We start from the raw sequence: 12,409 nt of genomic DNA, 5'->3' as shown, positions 1-12,409 counted from the left end.
AAACTCTCAATATTGTACTCAGGTTCTTTGTTGGAACACTGATTCCTTGGGATTGAGTTGTTATTGTTATTATTAGATTTTTATCGCACCTTTTTTCCCATTGGTTAGCTCAAGGCAATGAGCATACTTAATATCCCTGCTTTCTATTCCCCACAACAGCGATCCTGTGAGGTGAATTGGGTGAAAGAAGGTGACTGGCCCGAAGTCACCCAGCTGGTTTTCATGCCTAAAAGGGCCTAAAATGCACAATTTCCTGCTTTCTAGGCCAGCGCCTTCAGTATTACTCCAACGTGGCTCTCTGAATAGATAGTTATACTATTTCATTGGGGAGCTACCCTCTGAAAGTACTCAGTTCCACTTATATTATTAGCCGATATAAAGCAAATGCTAAGAATGCATCGTTGATAGTCACGAGAACTGAAATAAGGAATTCTCATTCTCTTAACTCTCATTCTGCATTTCTTCCAAAGCTCTAGTTCCTATGTACTGTTGTGCTATAACAATATTATAATTTCTGTTACACTGACTCGGATGCACTATTTCTCTTGATATGGCTTTGATTTGGTTGTTGGGCATATTTTCCTTCCTGGGTTGAAGGAGAGATTAGGGTGACTGATTTTAATTTTGATTGTTTCCCATCATAGGAACAATATTGCCCTAGAGGCATGCACAACTTCTATGGTTGTTGTGCCATAATGTAATATTGGGGTGACTCCTAGCTAGCAGCAACCTAGTCATATTTGGCTTACAAAATCAAGCAAGGAACTATTGGCACTTGTATTAAGATCTTCAAATTGTTGGTTAATGCATTACATTCTTTACAGGCTAACAGGATATGTTGTAAAAGTCTTTTCCTTGGCTGCCAAAATTGCAAAAGACATTAGCCATGAAATCATTTGTGGAGGTGTGAGGTGGCTGATTCTGAACAGGCAACAACCAGATGGAGTGTTCATAGAAAAAGCCCCTGCACATTCTTCAATGTTGCAGGTATGGTTTCATTCCTTCCTTTTTTCCTTCCTTCCTTTTCTTCCTTCCTTCCTTCCAATAAATACAGGGATTTTTGAGTTCTTAACTGAAAAAGACCCAAACTCAAGTATTAGAGAAAAGTTTGTACTAGTTCATTGCTAGTTTCTACTCTAATGACATTAGTTATTAGAATTCAGATAGGACACGAGGATAGCAATAGCACTTAGACTTATATGCCGCTTCACAGTGCTTTACAGCCCTCTTTAAACGGTTTACAGAGCCAGCATATTGCCCCAACAATCTGGGTCCTCATTTTGCCAACTCAGAAGGATGGAAAGCTGAGTCAACCTTGAGCCGATGCGAATCAAATGTCAGCTCTGGAGGCCATTTTTTCCTTGGGATCTGCAGGGCTGCCACACGTGGAGCTGTGGAAATCTTGGAGGGGGCTTTCCGGGAATGGTAGAGATATCTAGTCATAGCAACATTATTTTCTCTGGGAGTCATGGACATTTCAACCTGCACTTGAGTGGTATGACTGGGAGGCACCTCCAGTTGGGACAGTGGATTGATTGGAACATGTGATGGACAGGTGGGTGTAGGGGAAGGGTCTTTGATATTATTTTGAGTGGGGAAAACCCCAAAGCTTTCAGATTCAGGTTTTCCCAGATGTGCCAATATGACATCTTTAATAAAGTGGAACATTGAGGAACTTCAAGCCTCGGAGCCTTCTTTCGTTGGGGGTGTTACTTGGAACGCTGACATCGAACAGCCTAGCTGCAGTACTGCATTCAAGAACTGTGGCACCACAGCTCTACCATTACCAAAGATAGCCTTGGTAAGATTTGGCTTAATGTGGGAATAGATCTCATGGAGGAATTTGAAGATGAAATCTGCTTCAAAGACAAAAGAAAATCTAGAGCAGAGAAAAAAACAACATTGAAACAATATCAGATGAGGCTCTACAGAAGAAATTTAGAAGCAAATCTAAACAGCCTCCACGCCCTGGTACAAGATGGCTCACTCGACATTTCCTGAGCGCATGTCTTCATGCCTTCACTTGTAACATAGTTTCTCCGTAGTTGCCACAACATTGATCTTTGTAATATTCTATTTCAGGATGCTGCCCACAGGCAATATAGGGCATGTTGATATGGACTACGAAGGTGGCCTGAAATGAGTGCTCTGTGTGGCTTGGATTATGTTCTTTTTCTGTGGGATCATCAATTCAGTCTGGTCCTTGACCTCTTTCCCTGCCCTCCACTCCTCTTTTACAAGAAGCTGGAACTCTGATATCTACAAAACATTGTTTGTCTTTTTAAAAAAAATTGTGTCAACTAGTCAGATTCAGAGTATGAAGCCTTGAAATGATCCAGGCTAGGCCTGGCTTAAAGTAAATAATTAAAAGTTTCATTAAAAGGACTCATTTCTTATTCTTCTACAGATTGACAGAATATTCATTCCCTAGAGTTTGCTGTCCCTTGTTCTTACTTTGTTTCCCCATATAACATTGTTAGGGTAGTTTAGAGCTACAACATGGCTACACAAAGTTGAATGATTTCCTCAAACTTCAGCTCTTCATCAATACTGCATCTTGAATGGACAAATATGGATGGCCACTAGATAGAAGCCAAGAGATATAAAAGCATTAACTCTGCTGCTCCCCTGTGTATCCCCTATGTATAAACACAGAGTAGCATTTATTTATTAGCATAACTTTTGCCTTTTTGTCCCCCACCCACCGCTCTGTTTTCTTCTAGGGAGGAATCCAAGGTGCTGAACCAGAAGTATCTTTAACAGCCTTCATTCTGATTGCGTTGTTGGAATCCAGAGAAATCTGCAATGAACATATCAATGTACGTGATGTTGTGATTGGAAGTGGTATGAGAGGGCAAAATATGATCACATCCCTTAGGGGTTTTTCGATCATGGTCTTCCATTTTCACAACTTCTCTGACCTAGTATTAGAAGCCTTCAGGCTCTCCAGCATTCCTCAAATTGAGAGGAAGATTTAAAAATATCTATGCAGAAATGGTGTCTGCAACTGGATCGGGCCGTACTGCAGCTTTTACAGTGGAACCCTATTTAAGACATTCCTAAAGAATTTATGTTCAACATCTCTTCCTGCCTAAAAACCTTAAAATAACACACCCGATGGCTAAATCTGCATTATTAGCATGTAAAACATATAAGCAGGAAGTGGCAGCACATATTTATTTTATTTCTTTGTTATTTATTGAACAAATTTATATGGCTGTCCAGCTCAGAAGTAGTTGGCACTGGCAAGCTTACGAGATTTAAAAATCTACCACGTTAAAAATGTCTTGGAAGAAAGATATCTTGGAAGAAGGAAGAAAGGAGAAGAAAGATGGGAAGAGAGGGAGAAGAGAGGGTAAGGGGGGAAGATGAGGAGGATAAGGAGGCGTGGAATGTAGAGAGAGGAGAAGGAGAAAGGAAGGGGAAGTAGAGTAGGAAAGGATGATGGAGGGAAGAAAGGAGGTAGGAGAGAGGTAGAAGAAAGAGGTGTATGGAGAGCAGAAGAGCTAATAATGGGTTTTTATCTTTTTGGATTATTTTTCTTTAAAACTAGGATATGTTAAGTATATTGATATGGAAGCACAAATACACCAATGAGAGGAGGAGTGGGAAACAGAAGGGAGAAGAAAGATGGGAAGAGAGGGATAGGAGAGAGGGTAAGGGGGGGAAGATGAGGAGGATGAGGATAAGGAGGAGTGGAATGTAGAGAGAGGAGAAGGAGAAGGGAAGGGGAAGTAGAGTTGGAAAGGATGATGGGGGGAAGATAGGAAGTAGGAGAGAGGTAGAAGAAAGAGGTGTATGGAGAGCAGAAGAGCTAATAATGGGTTTTTATCTTTTTGGATTATTTTTCTTTAAAACTAGGATATGTTAAGTATATTGATATGGAAGTGGAAATACACCAATGAGAGGAAGAGTGGGAAACAGAAGGGAGAAGAAAGATGGGAAGAGAGGGATAAGAGAGAGGGTAAGGGGGGGAAGATGAGGAGGATGAGGATAAGGAGGAGTGGAATGTAGAGAGAGGAGAAGGAGAAGGGAAGGGGAAGTAGAGTAGGAAAGGATGATGGGGGGAAGATAGGAAGTAGGAGAGAGGTAGAAGAAAGAGGTGTATGGAGAGCAGAAGAGCTAATAATGGGTTTTTATTTTTGGGGGCATTGATGATCATATTACTATATGATAATGGCTATGTATAGTATACATGTGATTGTATGTTATGAAAATGGAAATACAAAAATATGTTTTAAAAAAAACAAATTAAAAAAAATAAAAAATAATAAAAAAATGCATAACTTATCTGCTCCCCTCACTCCCGTGGCCGCAGCAGCATAATCAAATCAACCGTTTGATCAGTTCCATCTCCATTTGCGCTTCCCAGGCCCGATGACAAAACCATGTTTTAGCGCCTTTCAGAAAAGCAACTGAGTGGGGCCCATCATATCTCAGGGAGATGGTATTACATAGGGATGCCTATAACGTTCCTAATGGATCTCTTCTCTACCCTCTCCCCTCACTTCCAGAGTCTAGAGAGCAGCATCAACAAAGCTACAGATTATTTACTCAAAAAGTACGAGCAATTGCAAAGGCCTTACACTACGGCCCTCACAGCCTATGCTTTGGCTGCTGCAGAACGACTCAAGGATGACAGGAAACTCATGGCAGCATCAACAGGTACATATATTGTTTTGTTTTAAGAAGAAACCAGAGGTTAACCAGGCGGTTGGGTTTTGAAAACATTCCACTAAGAAGAAGAATGAAGTAATCCTAGAAATACAAATAACGATGGACAGATTTTTAGATATTGCAGTGACAAAAATAAAACCAAGAACCACATGCAAATGGGCACTTCTTTGCTTCTAACTGCTTTCTCGAGAAGAAGAAATCAGTAGAAATAGATGCAAATTCTTTTTCCCGATTGTACAGGTTTATTGTTGAATTGATCTCCCAAAATTTGTGTCCTACCCATAGGTCCCCTGTTGAACTCTTTATCAAATATGAACTTCTAAGTGTATAGCCTGTAAATGTATTTGCTCTTATCATGTTTTCAGTTTAGCAAAGGAGACTAGAGACAGAAATGGAAACAAGTGGCTAATTTTTATTATGAATATTTGTTAATTTACAATATTTTGCTCTGATCTTTATCAATATGTTTATAATTTAAATATATGCATTTTTACCTAGTAAATATTTATGGTTATATTGCATTTTTAGTGATTTTCATAATCATATCTTGTTTGATGACTTTCTTGGTAGTTATTTCTCTTGCATTGAATGTAACAGATGATAAATCACCACTTAATTTTTTTTTAATATACTCCTAACTTTTACTTATATTGAAAAGTTAAATAGGATCTTAGAACATAGAATAAAAGAGTTGGAAGGGTGTGTGGAGGAGAGACTCTATACCATTTAGATACAGTAAGTGATTGCCTAGTCTCTTTTTGAAAGCCTCCACTGATGGAGCACCCACAACTTCTGAAAGCTAGTTATTCCATTGGTTGACTGCTCTCCTTAGAACTAAGGGGAATTTTCTCCTTAGTTCTGGCATGCTTCTCTCCTTAGTTAGTTTCCATCCATTATTTCTTATCTTGCCTTTTGGTGCTTTGGAAAATAGTTTGATCCCCTGTCTTTGTAGGAGTCCCTCAAATATTGGAAGATGGCTATCATGTCTTCCCTAGTCCTTCTTTTTATTAGACTACTAGACATACCCTATTCCTGTAATCATTCTTGCTATGTTTTAGCAAGTGGGCACTGCTATGGAAAAGATATTCTTTCTAGGTCCCGTTAAATCGGCGATCACCAACCGTTGGTCCAGAGTGCACCTGAGTAGAGGAGCTTCTCCAAGATGACCAATGGACCAGTCCTGTGACTAGAGTTCTGAAATATGGGACAGGACAGGCAGTTCATGGTAGGGCTCAAAAAATCCACTGTAGAGGAGGTATGTGCAATTTGCAACTTTGCAGGAGGTGCAACATGCAAGAGTAGTGCAGCTCTCGCTGGCTGGAATGAGGTAATGGTGCTGTTGCGGCAAAGGGGGGTGTGTGGCACAGGCAGGCCGAAGTGGCTCTTTCATTTCCCCCGCCTGTGGCTTCCTGTTGGGTGATCCCACCACTGGCCAGCCCAGCCCTTGCTCTCCCTTCTCAGTCACTCCTCACCTGGCCTGAGAAGGGAAGAATGTGGGATGGAGATTTGCTCCATCCAGAACGGGAGCAAAGCTTCATTTCTTGCTGGATCTCATAAGTATTTCTTCTGGCCCTTGTTGGTGCTAATGCTTCTTGGCAGGTTTTGTTCCTGGGCTCTCTATCTTCAGAAGATCTGTTAGGGGTTTGGCAATTTTCGCAAAGGAGGGGATGAATTGCCTGTAGAAGTTCATTAACCTAGGAAGCTTTGTAGCTGTCTGCGGGTGCGAGTGGGTTGCCAGCCTAAAACAGCTTGTACTTTGGCTGGGTCCATCTCTATTCCCTCATTTGACACTCGGTAACCCAGGTAGTCTAACTGTGCATGGTGTAATTCGCATTTTGATACCTTGACGTACAGTTTGGCTGCCAGACGTTTTTCCAATACTTGGCGGACCAGGGGTATGAGGTTGTCCCTGGTCTCAGTGTAGATAAGGATGTCACCAGGTAGACAAGGACCCCCTTGTAAAGGTGCTCATGCAACACCTTGTTTATTAACTGCATGAATACCGCTGGGGCCCCCTGCAGTCCAAAAGGCATCACTTTGAATTGAAAACTCCCTAGGGGGCAGTTGAACACTGTTTTCCACTCATCTCCCTCTCTGATACGTACTCGGTAGAATGCTTCTCTGAGGTCTAGAGTGGTTAAGACTTTTCCCTTGGTCAGATGAGATAGCATGTCCTTCATGAGGGGGAGGAGAATATAGGTTGTGGATGCATACCCCATTTATCCCTCAAAAGTCCACACACAATCTCATAGTTCCATCTTTTTTCTTCTTGAAGAGGACTGTTGCCGTGACCCGTGGCTCAGCTGGCTAAATGAACCCCCTTGCTAGGTTTTTGGCTATATATTTGTGCATCTCTTGCATTTCCAGGGGCGTCATGGTATACAGTTTGGGCTTGGGTAGTTTTGCCCCGGGGATGATTTCGATGGCACAGTCTGTCTCACAGTGAGGAGGCAGAACATCGCACTCGACCTCGCTGAATACCTCTGTGAGGTCCTGATATTCCATTGGAATCAGTTTGGCCTCTGGGGTTTTGTCGGATGTGGTTGCCAGTTGTTCTTGTGGGCTCTTTTGGTGGGGTTCCTATGCGGGTGGTGTTTCTGCTAGCTGGTGTGGGAGGGGTTGGGGGCCCCTTGATATCCTAAGTCTGTGGGAACCCCCTTTCCACCAGATGGTCGGTCCCCACTTGTCTAGCCAGGAAAGTCCAATTATGACTGTGTCTGTCATTTTGAGGGCTATTATGAATCAAATTACTTCCCAGTGATCTGCTAGCTCTAGCCTCAATGGTTCAGTCAGGTGGGTGGCATAGGCTCCTCCCATTGGGGACCTGTCAACCTGCTCGAACCAGATCGGATAGGCCAGTCTTTTTGCTCTGATCCCAAGACTGATCTCAAGACTGTGGTTAGGTTTATCAAGCACCTTGTGCAGCCTGAGTCTATTTGGGTTTGAAAATCTCCCTGGTTTCCTGTTTTTGGGGCTTTGAGGCATATTGGAAAAAGGAAAGGGTGAATTGGTCCACTCACCATTTGGTCATTTTCTCCCTCGTCTTCCCTGGTTGTTGTTGCCTTGGGTTCCACCACTTTTGCTTGAGGGGGAAGGGGCCTCTGCAGCCTGGAGAGCTTTCCCGGATGAGTTGGTGGGCTGTTTGGGTCCTCGTTCCGGTTGTCTCCTGGGCGGTGGGTCTGGCTTTGGTTTTGGGGCTGGGGTTGGGCATGCAGCTGCCATGTGGCCCATCCTCCCACATCGGTAGCATTTCAGCGGACTTTGAGGGAGGGCTGGTCTCAGGGCCTGCTGTGGTGCTGTGGTTCCCTGTCGGCTGGGTGATTTTAGGTCAGGTTGTGTCCAGTTGCTCTCTCATGTCGTTGGTGTACAGCCTGCTGCTGACTTTTGTTGCTACTTGGATCCACTCAGAGAGTTGATTTGGGATGTCGCAGTATGTGGTTACCTGGGCAATTGACTTGTCCAGGCCTGTTCTGAAAAAATGCACCAGCAGCCGCTCTGGTAAAGGGAGTAGCCTTCCTATGGCCCTCCTGAATTCACGGATGTGCTCTTTGATGGGGCGGCCCCTCTGCTTTAGGTTGCTGAGTTCCTCTTCTGCATATGGGTCCTCCTCGAGCTCCTCAAATCTGGCCTCTAGCAGTTGCAGGAAGTCATCTATGTCTTGCAGTTGGGGGTCTCCTCTTGTGAAGGGCTGCTAACCATTCCCTTGCTTCTCCCTCTAGCCCCTCTGTGATGGTATTCACCATGGTCCTGGCGGATGGGTAGAGGTGCCCATAGCATTCTAGGTGGATATCAGCTGAATCGAGGAATCGAGCTAGGTGGTCTGAGTCCCCGTCAAACTTTCCCCTGAATTGGGGCAGGTCATTCAGCCCTACACCTCCAACCTCCTGTCGGTCTCTGTATGCTTGCGCCTGATATGGCTGGCCATCTTCCTCACCTCTAGTTCAGAGGGATGGAAGGGTTTGTCTGACCAGGGCAGCCTGCACTGGTTGCAGTTTCAGACTGCTTCTCCTTCTATTAGGTGGAGGAGGGGGACTGTGGTCCAGTCTGCGTCTCTTCTCCTCAACAGAATCAGATGTCCCTCCCTTCTCTTTTGGGCAGCATGATGACTCCTCATCAGCAAGAATGGTCCGATCAAGATCCTCCCTCTGTTGCTCTATTACACTCGCCAAGGATTCCATCTGGGGCTTTAGGAGCCTGACTTGTGCCCAGTCCCACCTCCAGTCCACCCTTGCCAGCTTGTTTGAGACCCTTCCCTGTATCTGGGGATTAGGGGACTAAGGGACTCTACTTCAGCTGCCTTAGGGGCTAATTTCCACCAGTACTCCTTTCTTGCTTCTGCTGCTGGGAAAAGCATCGCTGCTTGGCATTGCCGCATACCTCCTGTTGCCTGATTTTCCCTCCAAGTACCCCAAATATGGGGGGAGTGCTTGGAGAGCCTGGGATTCAGGAAACCTGGAAATCTTGATAGATTTTTCAAAGTAAGTTTTGGCTCCGTCGGTTTTGGACACGCTTTACACGTTGACAGGCAGATCCTCCAAATAACTTTGCTGTGTGCCATGTATGTTTTAAAGGTGATAATCATCACCTTGTAGTGCATACAGAAAAAAAATGGACCCAGTGTAATTCCCATGGCAAAACACTATGATACGGGCAAAGCACCTGAAACTGCAACACCACTGAATTCTGGAACAGTTGTAACTTCTGAGTGATCTTCAAAGATAGAGCACATTGAAGTAGTCCAGCTGGGAAGTGACCTAGGCAGGAGTGACCATGAGTTAGGCCTCCCAATCCAGGAATGGCCACTATTGCTGCAGAAGATGGATCGATGCAAAGTCACCTTCAAGGTAAGTAACCAATATTTTTATCTGTTTGGCTTAATTCTGTTTCTGTGCTGTTTTTTTTAGGAAGGAATCGTTGGGAAGAATATAACGCTCACACCCACAACATTGAAGCCACTTCCTATGCCTTGTTGGCCCTGCTGAAAATGAAGAAAATTGAGGAGGCCGGTCCTGTAGTCAGATGGCTGATAGATCAGAAATATTATGGAGCAACATATGGACAAACCCAAGTGAGCTTTTCTTTCTTTTCACATTGTGTGTATTGTCTGAATTACAATCTTTTGAGCTCTATTCTACCTTAGGCTTCTTAAAACAAAACAAAAGTCTGAATTGTTGCATGTTTCACCTGAAGAAGAGAAGGTAAGGTCGGGACATGATAGCAGACGTCTAATATTTGAAGTGCTATCATGGGGAAGAGGTTGTGGATTTATTCTCCATAGTGCCTAAGGAAAACCGTCCGGTTGGCATGTAGAGCAAAAGAAACACCTGGGACATTTTTCATTTTACCAAGAGCATAACTATGTCATACACCGGGCAGCTTGCTACATATGCCTCTATGTCCTTCTTTATTTTTGGCCATCAAAATTGCCATAAAACTAGATGGAGAGTCTTCACAAATGCGAAAGTAGTTCTGCTGTAGAATTAGAGTGCTTCGGCTAGCTGGGATGTAGATTTTGCTCCATTTCCATTCCAGCCTCTCTCTTAATGCCAACTGGTCTCTGTGATGCTGGAACCAGTCTTCAGCCTCCCTTAGGGTTGTGCCAGGTCTGTGGCTGAGTATTGAGAGGTTGCTCTCTCCTGTCTCGTAACTGTGGGCGCCGCAAACTGGTTGGATGGGATGATGGAGTTGACAACTTCCTCTCAGGCACTATTGTACTGTGGCATGTGGGAGAGACCGTCCACCCAAAAATTATCTCCTCCTCCCCTCCCCCCCCGGTAGACATCAGTGGATGGAGTTGAAATGATTGAAATACTGAACCTACCAGACCTGCTTAGAAAATAGCTTCCATGGGGTCTTTAATGCTTTTATGTTCTTGTGGTCTCTCCTCATTTTGAAGGGGATTTTACTGCCCTCCAAGAACTGCCTCCAGATTAGGAGAGCCCACTGGACCTTCTAGGCTTCCTTCTCCCAGATGTCCCAGTGCCTCTTTGTCTCAGAAAGTTTATAAGATGTGTAGGTGCAGGGTTGCAACTCTCCCTTGGCATTTTTCTGGAGGAGGACCAGAAAATCACTGGCGCCTACCTGTATCACAAATGGTTCATCTGGGTCAGAGTGTTTCAGAACCGGCTCTGCAACAAAGAGGCACTTTAACTTCTTGAATGTGGCTTGGCCTTCGAGCAATCAATGCAGAGGCTTCCCAGGCTTGGGTCTCAGGCCTTTCCCTGTCCTACGCAAGTTAGTGATTGCCAAGGCTATGAGGGTAAACATGGGGATGAATTGGCGATAGAAATTTGCCAAACCGAGAAAGCTCTGCAGCTGCCTCCTGGTTCGAGGGACCTCCCATTCCAGTATTGCCTTCACCTTGCCAAAGAGCCGAGGTGGCGCAGTGGTTAGAGTGCAGTACTGCAGGCCACTTCAGCTGACTACTCACTGCAGTTCAGCGGTTCAAATCTCACCGGCTCAGGGTTGACTCAGCCTTCCATCCTTCCGAGGTGGGTAAAATGAGGACCCGGATTGTTGTTGGGGGCGATATGCTGGCTCTGTAAACTGCTTAGAGAGGGCTGAAAGCCCTATGAAGCGGTATATAAGTCTAACTGCTATTGCTATTGCTATTGCTCCCTCCTTTGAAATTCAATACCCCAAGTAGCCTAAGCTGGTTTTATGGAAGTTGCATTTGGATAGCTTTGCGTAGAGCTGGGCCTTTTTTAATTTTCTGAGTACAGCCCTGACCAGCTTCATGTGCTCCTCTTGGGTCTTGGTGTAAGTTAATGTATCATCCAGGTACACCAACTCCTTTGTACAGGTGCTGATGCAGACCGTCATTGATTAACATGGCCAGCACTCCCTGCAGGCCCAATAGCAATAGCAGTAGCAATAGCAGTAGACTTATATACCGCTTCATAGGCCTTTCAGGCCTCTCTAAGCGGTTTACAGAGAGTCAGCATATTGCCCCCAACAATCTGGGTCCTCATTTTACCCACCTCAGAAGGATGGAAGGCTGAGTCAACCCTGAGCCGGTGAGATTTGAACCGCTGACCTGCTGATCTAGCAGTAGCCTGCAGTGCTGCATTTAACCACTGCGCCACCTTGGCTCTTCTATAACATCAGGGTACCAGGACCTCTACCCTAGCTGTCATGGAGCGATGGTGCACTTACCATCAGGTTGCTGTTGATCTCATGGAAGACGGGATCCTTTTTGACAGGGGTTGGAGGTTGAGGGGAGAACTCTACAACCTGCTGTCCCACCACATCTTTTTGGGCTGGCTCGGGGGCAGGGGAGTGGATGCCAGTCTTGGCGCAAGGCACTCTTCTGCCCACCACCTTCTTTTCTTCCTCTGTGGGTCAGTTGTTTCTCGGGAATCCATGAGGTTGTAGGAGAAAGAATAGCTTTTGAAAGGAGTTTTTACCTGAGGATTATCTAGGGTTTATGTTCTTCATCCATGCTGAAATTAAGGGAATCAGGGGAAAACTCAGCCATAGACTTCCTATTGTCCTAGATCAGGGCTGTCAAATTCCTGGCCTGTGGGCCGGATGCATCATGTGCTGGCCATGCCCACACATGGTTTAGTGAAGGGGGGGAATCCTGACATGTCACATGAAACCACTGTGACGATATGAATTTGACACTCCTCCCCTAGATCATTTAGTTCTACAGATAAAAGGCTCTTTAAAGATGAATGTATGTGTATATAAGTCAACTCTCCTCTGTTTGTTTACTCGTTCAGTTTGTAGT

The 12,409-nt window shown here is 44.6% G+C and overlaps 1 protein-coding gene across 1 annotated transcript in view; it reads left to right on the top strand.

Annotated features, from left to right (window-relative positions):
- Positions 1–12,409, top strand: part of LOC148048410 (A.superbus venom factor 1-like) — a 76,626-nt gene that overhangs the window by 45,821 nt on the left and 18,396 nt on the right. The window contains exons 26-29 of the mRNA XM_087711003.1: positions 825–987; positions 2,724–2,819; positions 4,515–4,665; positions 9,582–9,745. Coding sequence (XP_087567129.1) covers positions 825–987; positions 2,724–2,819; positions 4,515–4,665; positions 9,582–9,745 — 574 coding nt within the window. The remainder of the gene's footprint in view (positions 1–824; positions 988–2,723; positions 2,820–4,514; positions 4,666–9,581; positions 9,746–12,409) is intronic.

The sequence above is a fragment of the Thamnophis sirtalis genome, unplaced genomic scaffold (genome assembly GCF_051295495.1).
Source record: "Thamnophis sirtalis isolate CommonGarterSnake01/CBP01778 unplaced genomic scaffold, rThaSir2_p1.2 scaffold_3, whole genome shotgun sequence".
Lineage (NCBI taxonomy): Eukaryota > Metazoa > Chordata > Lepidosauria > Squamata > Natricidae > Thamnophis > Thamnophis sirtalis.
This window is presented reverse-complemented; position numbering and strand designations above follow the sequence as displayed.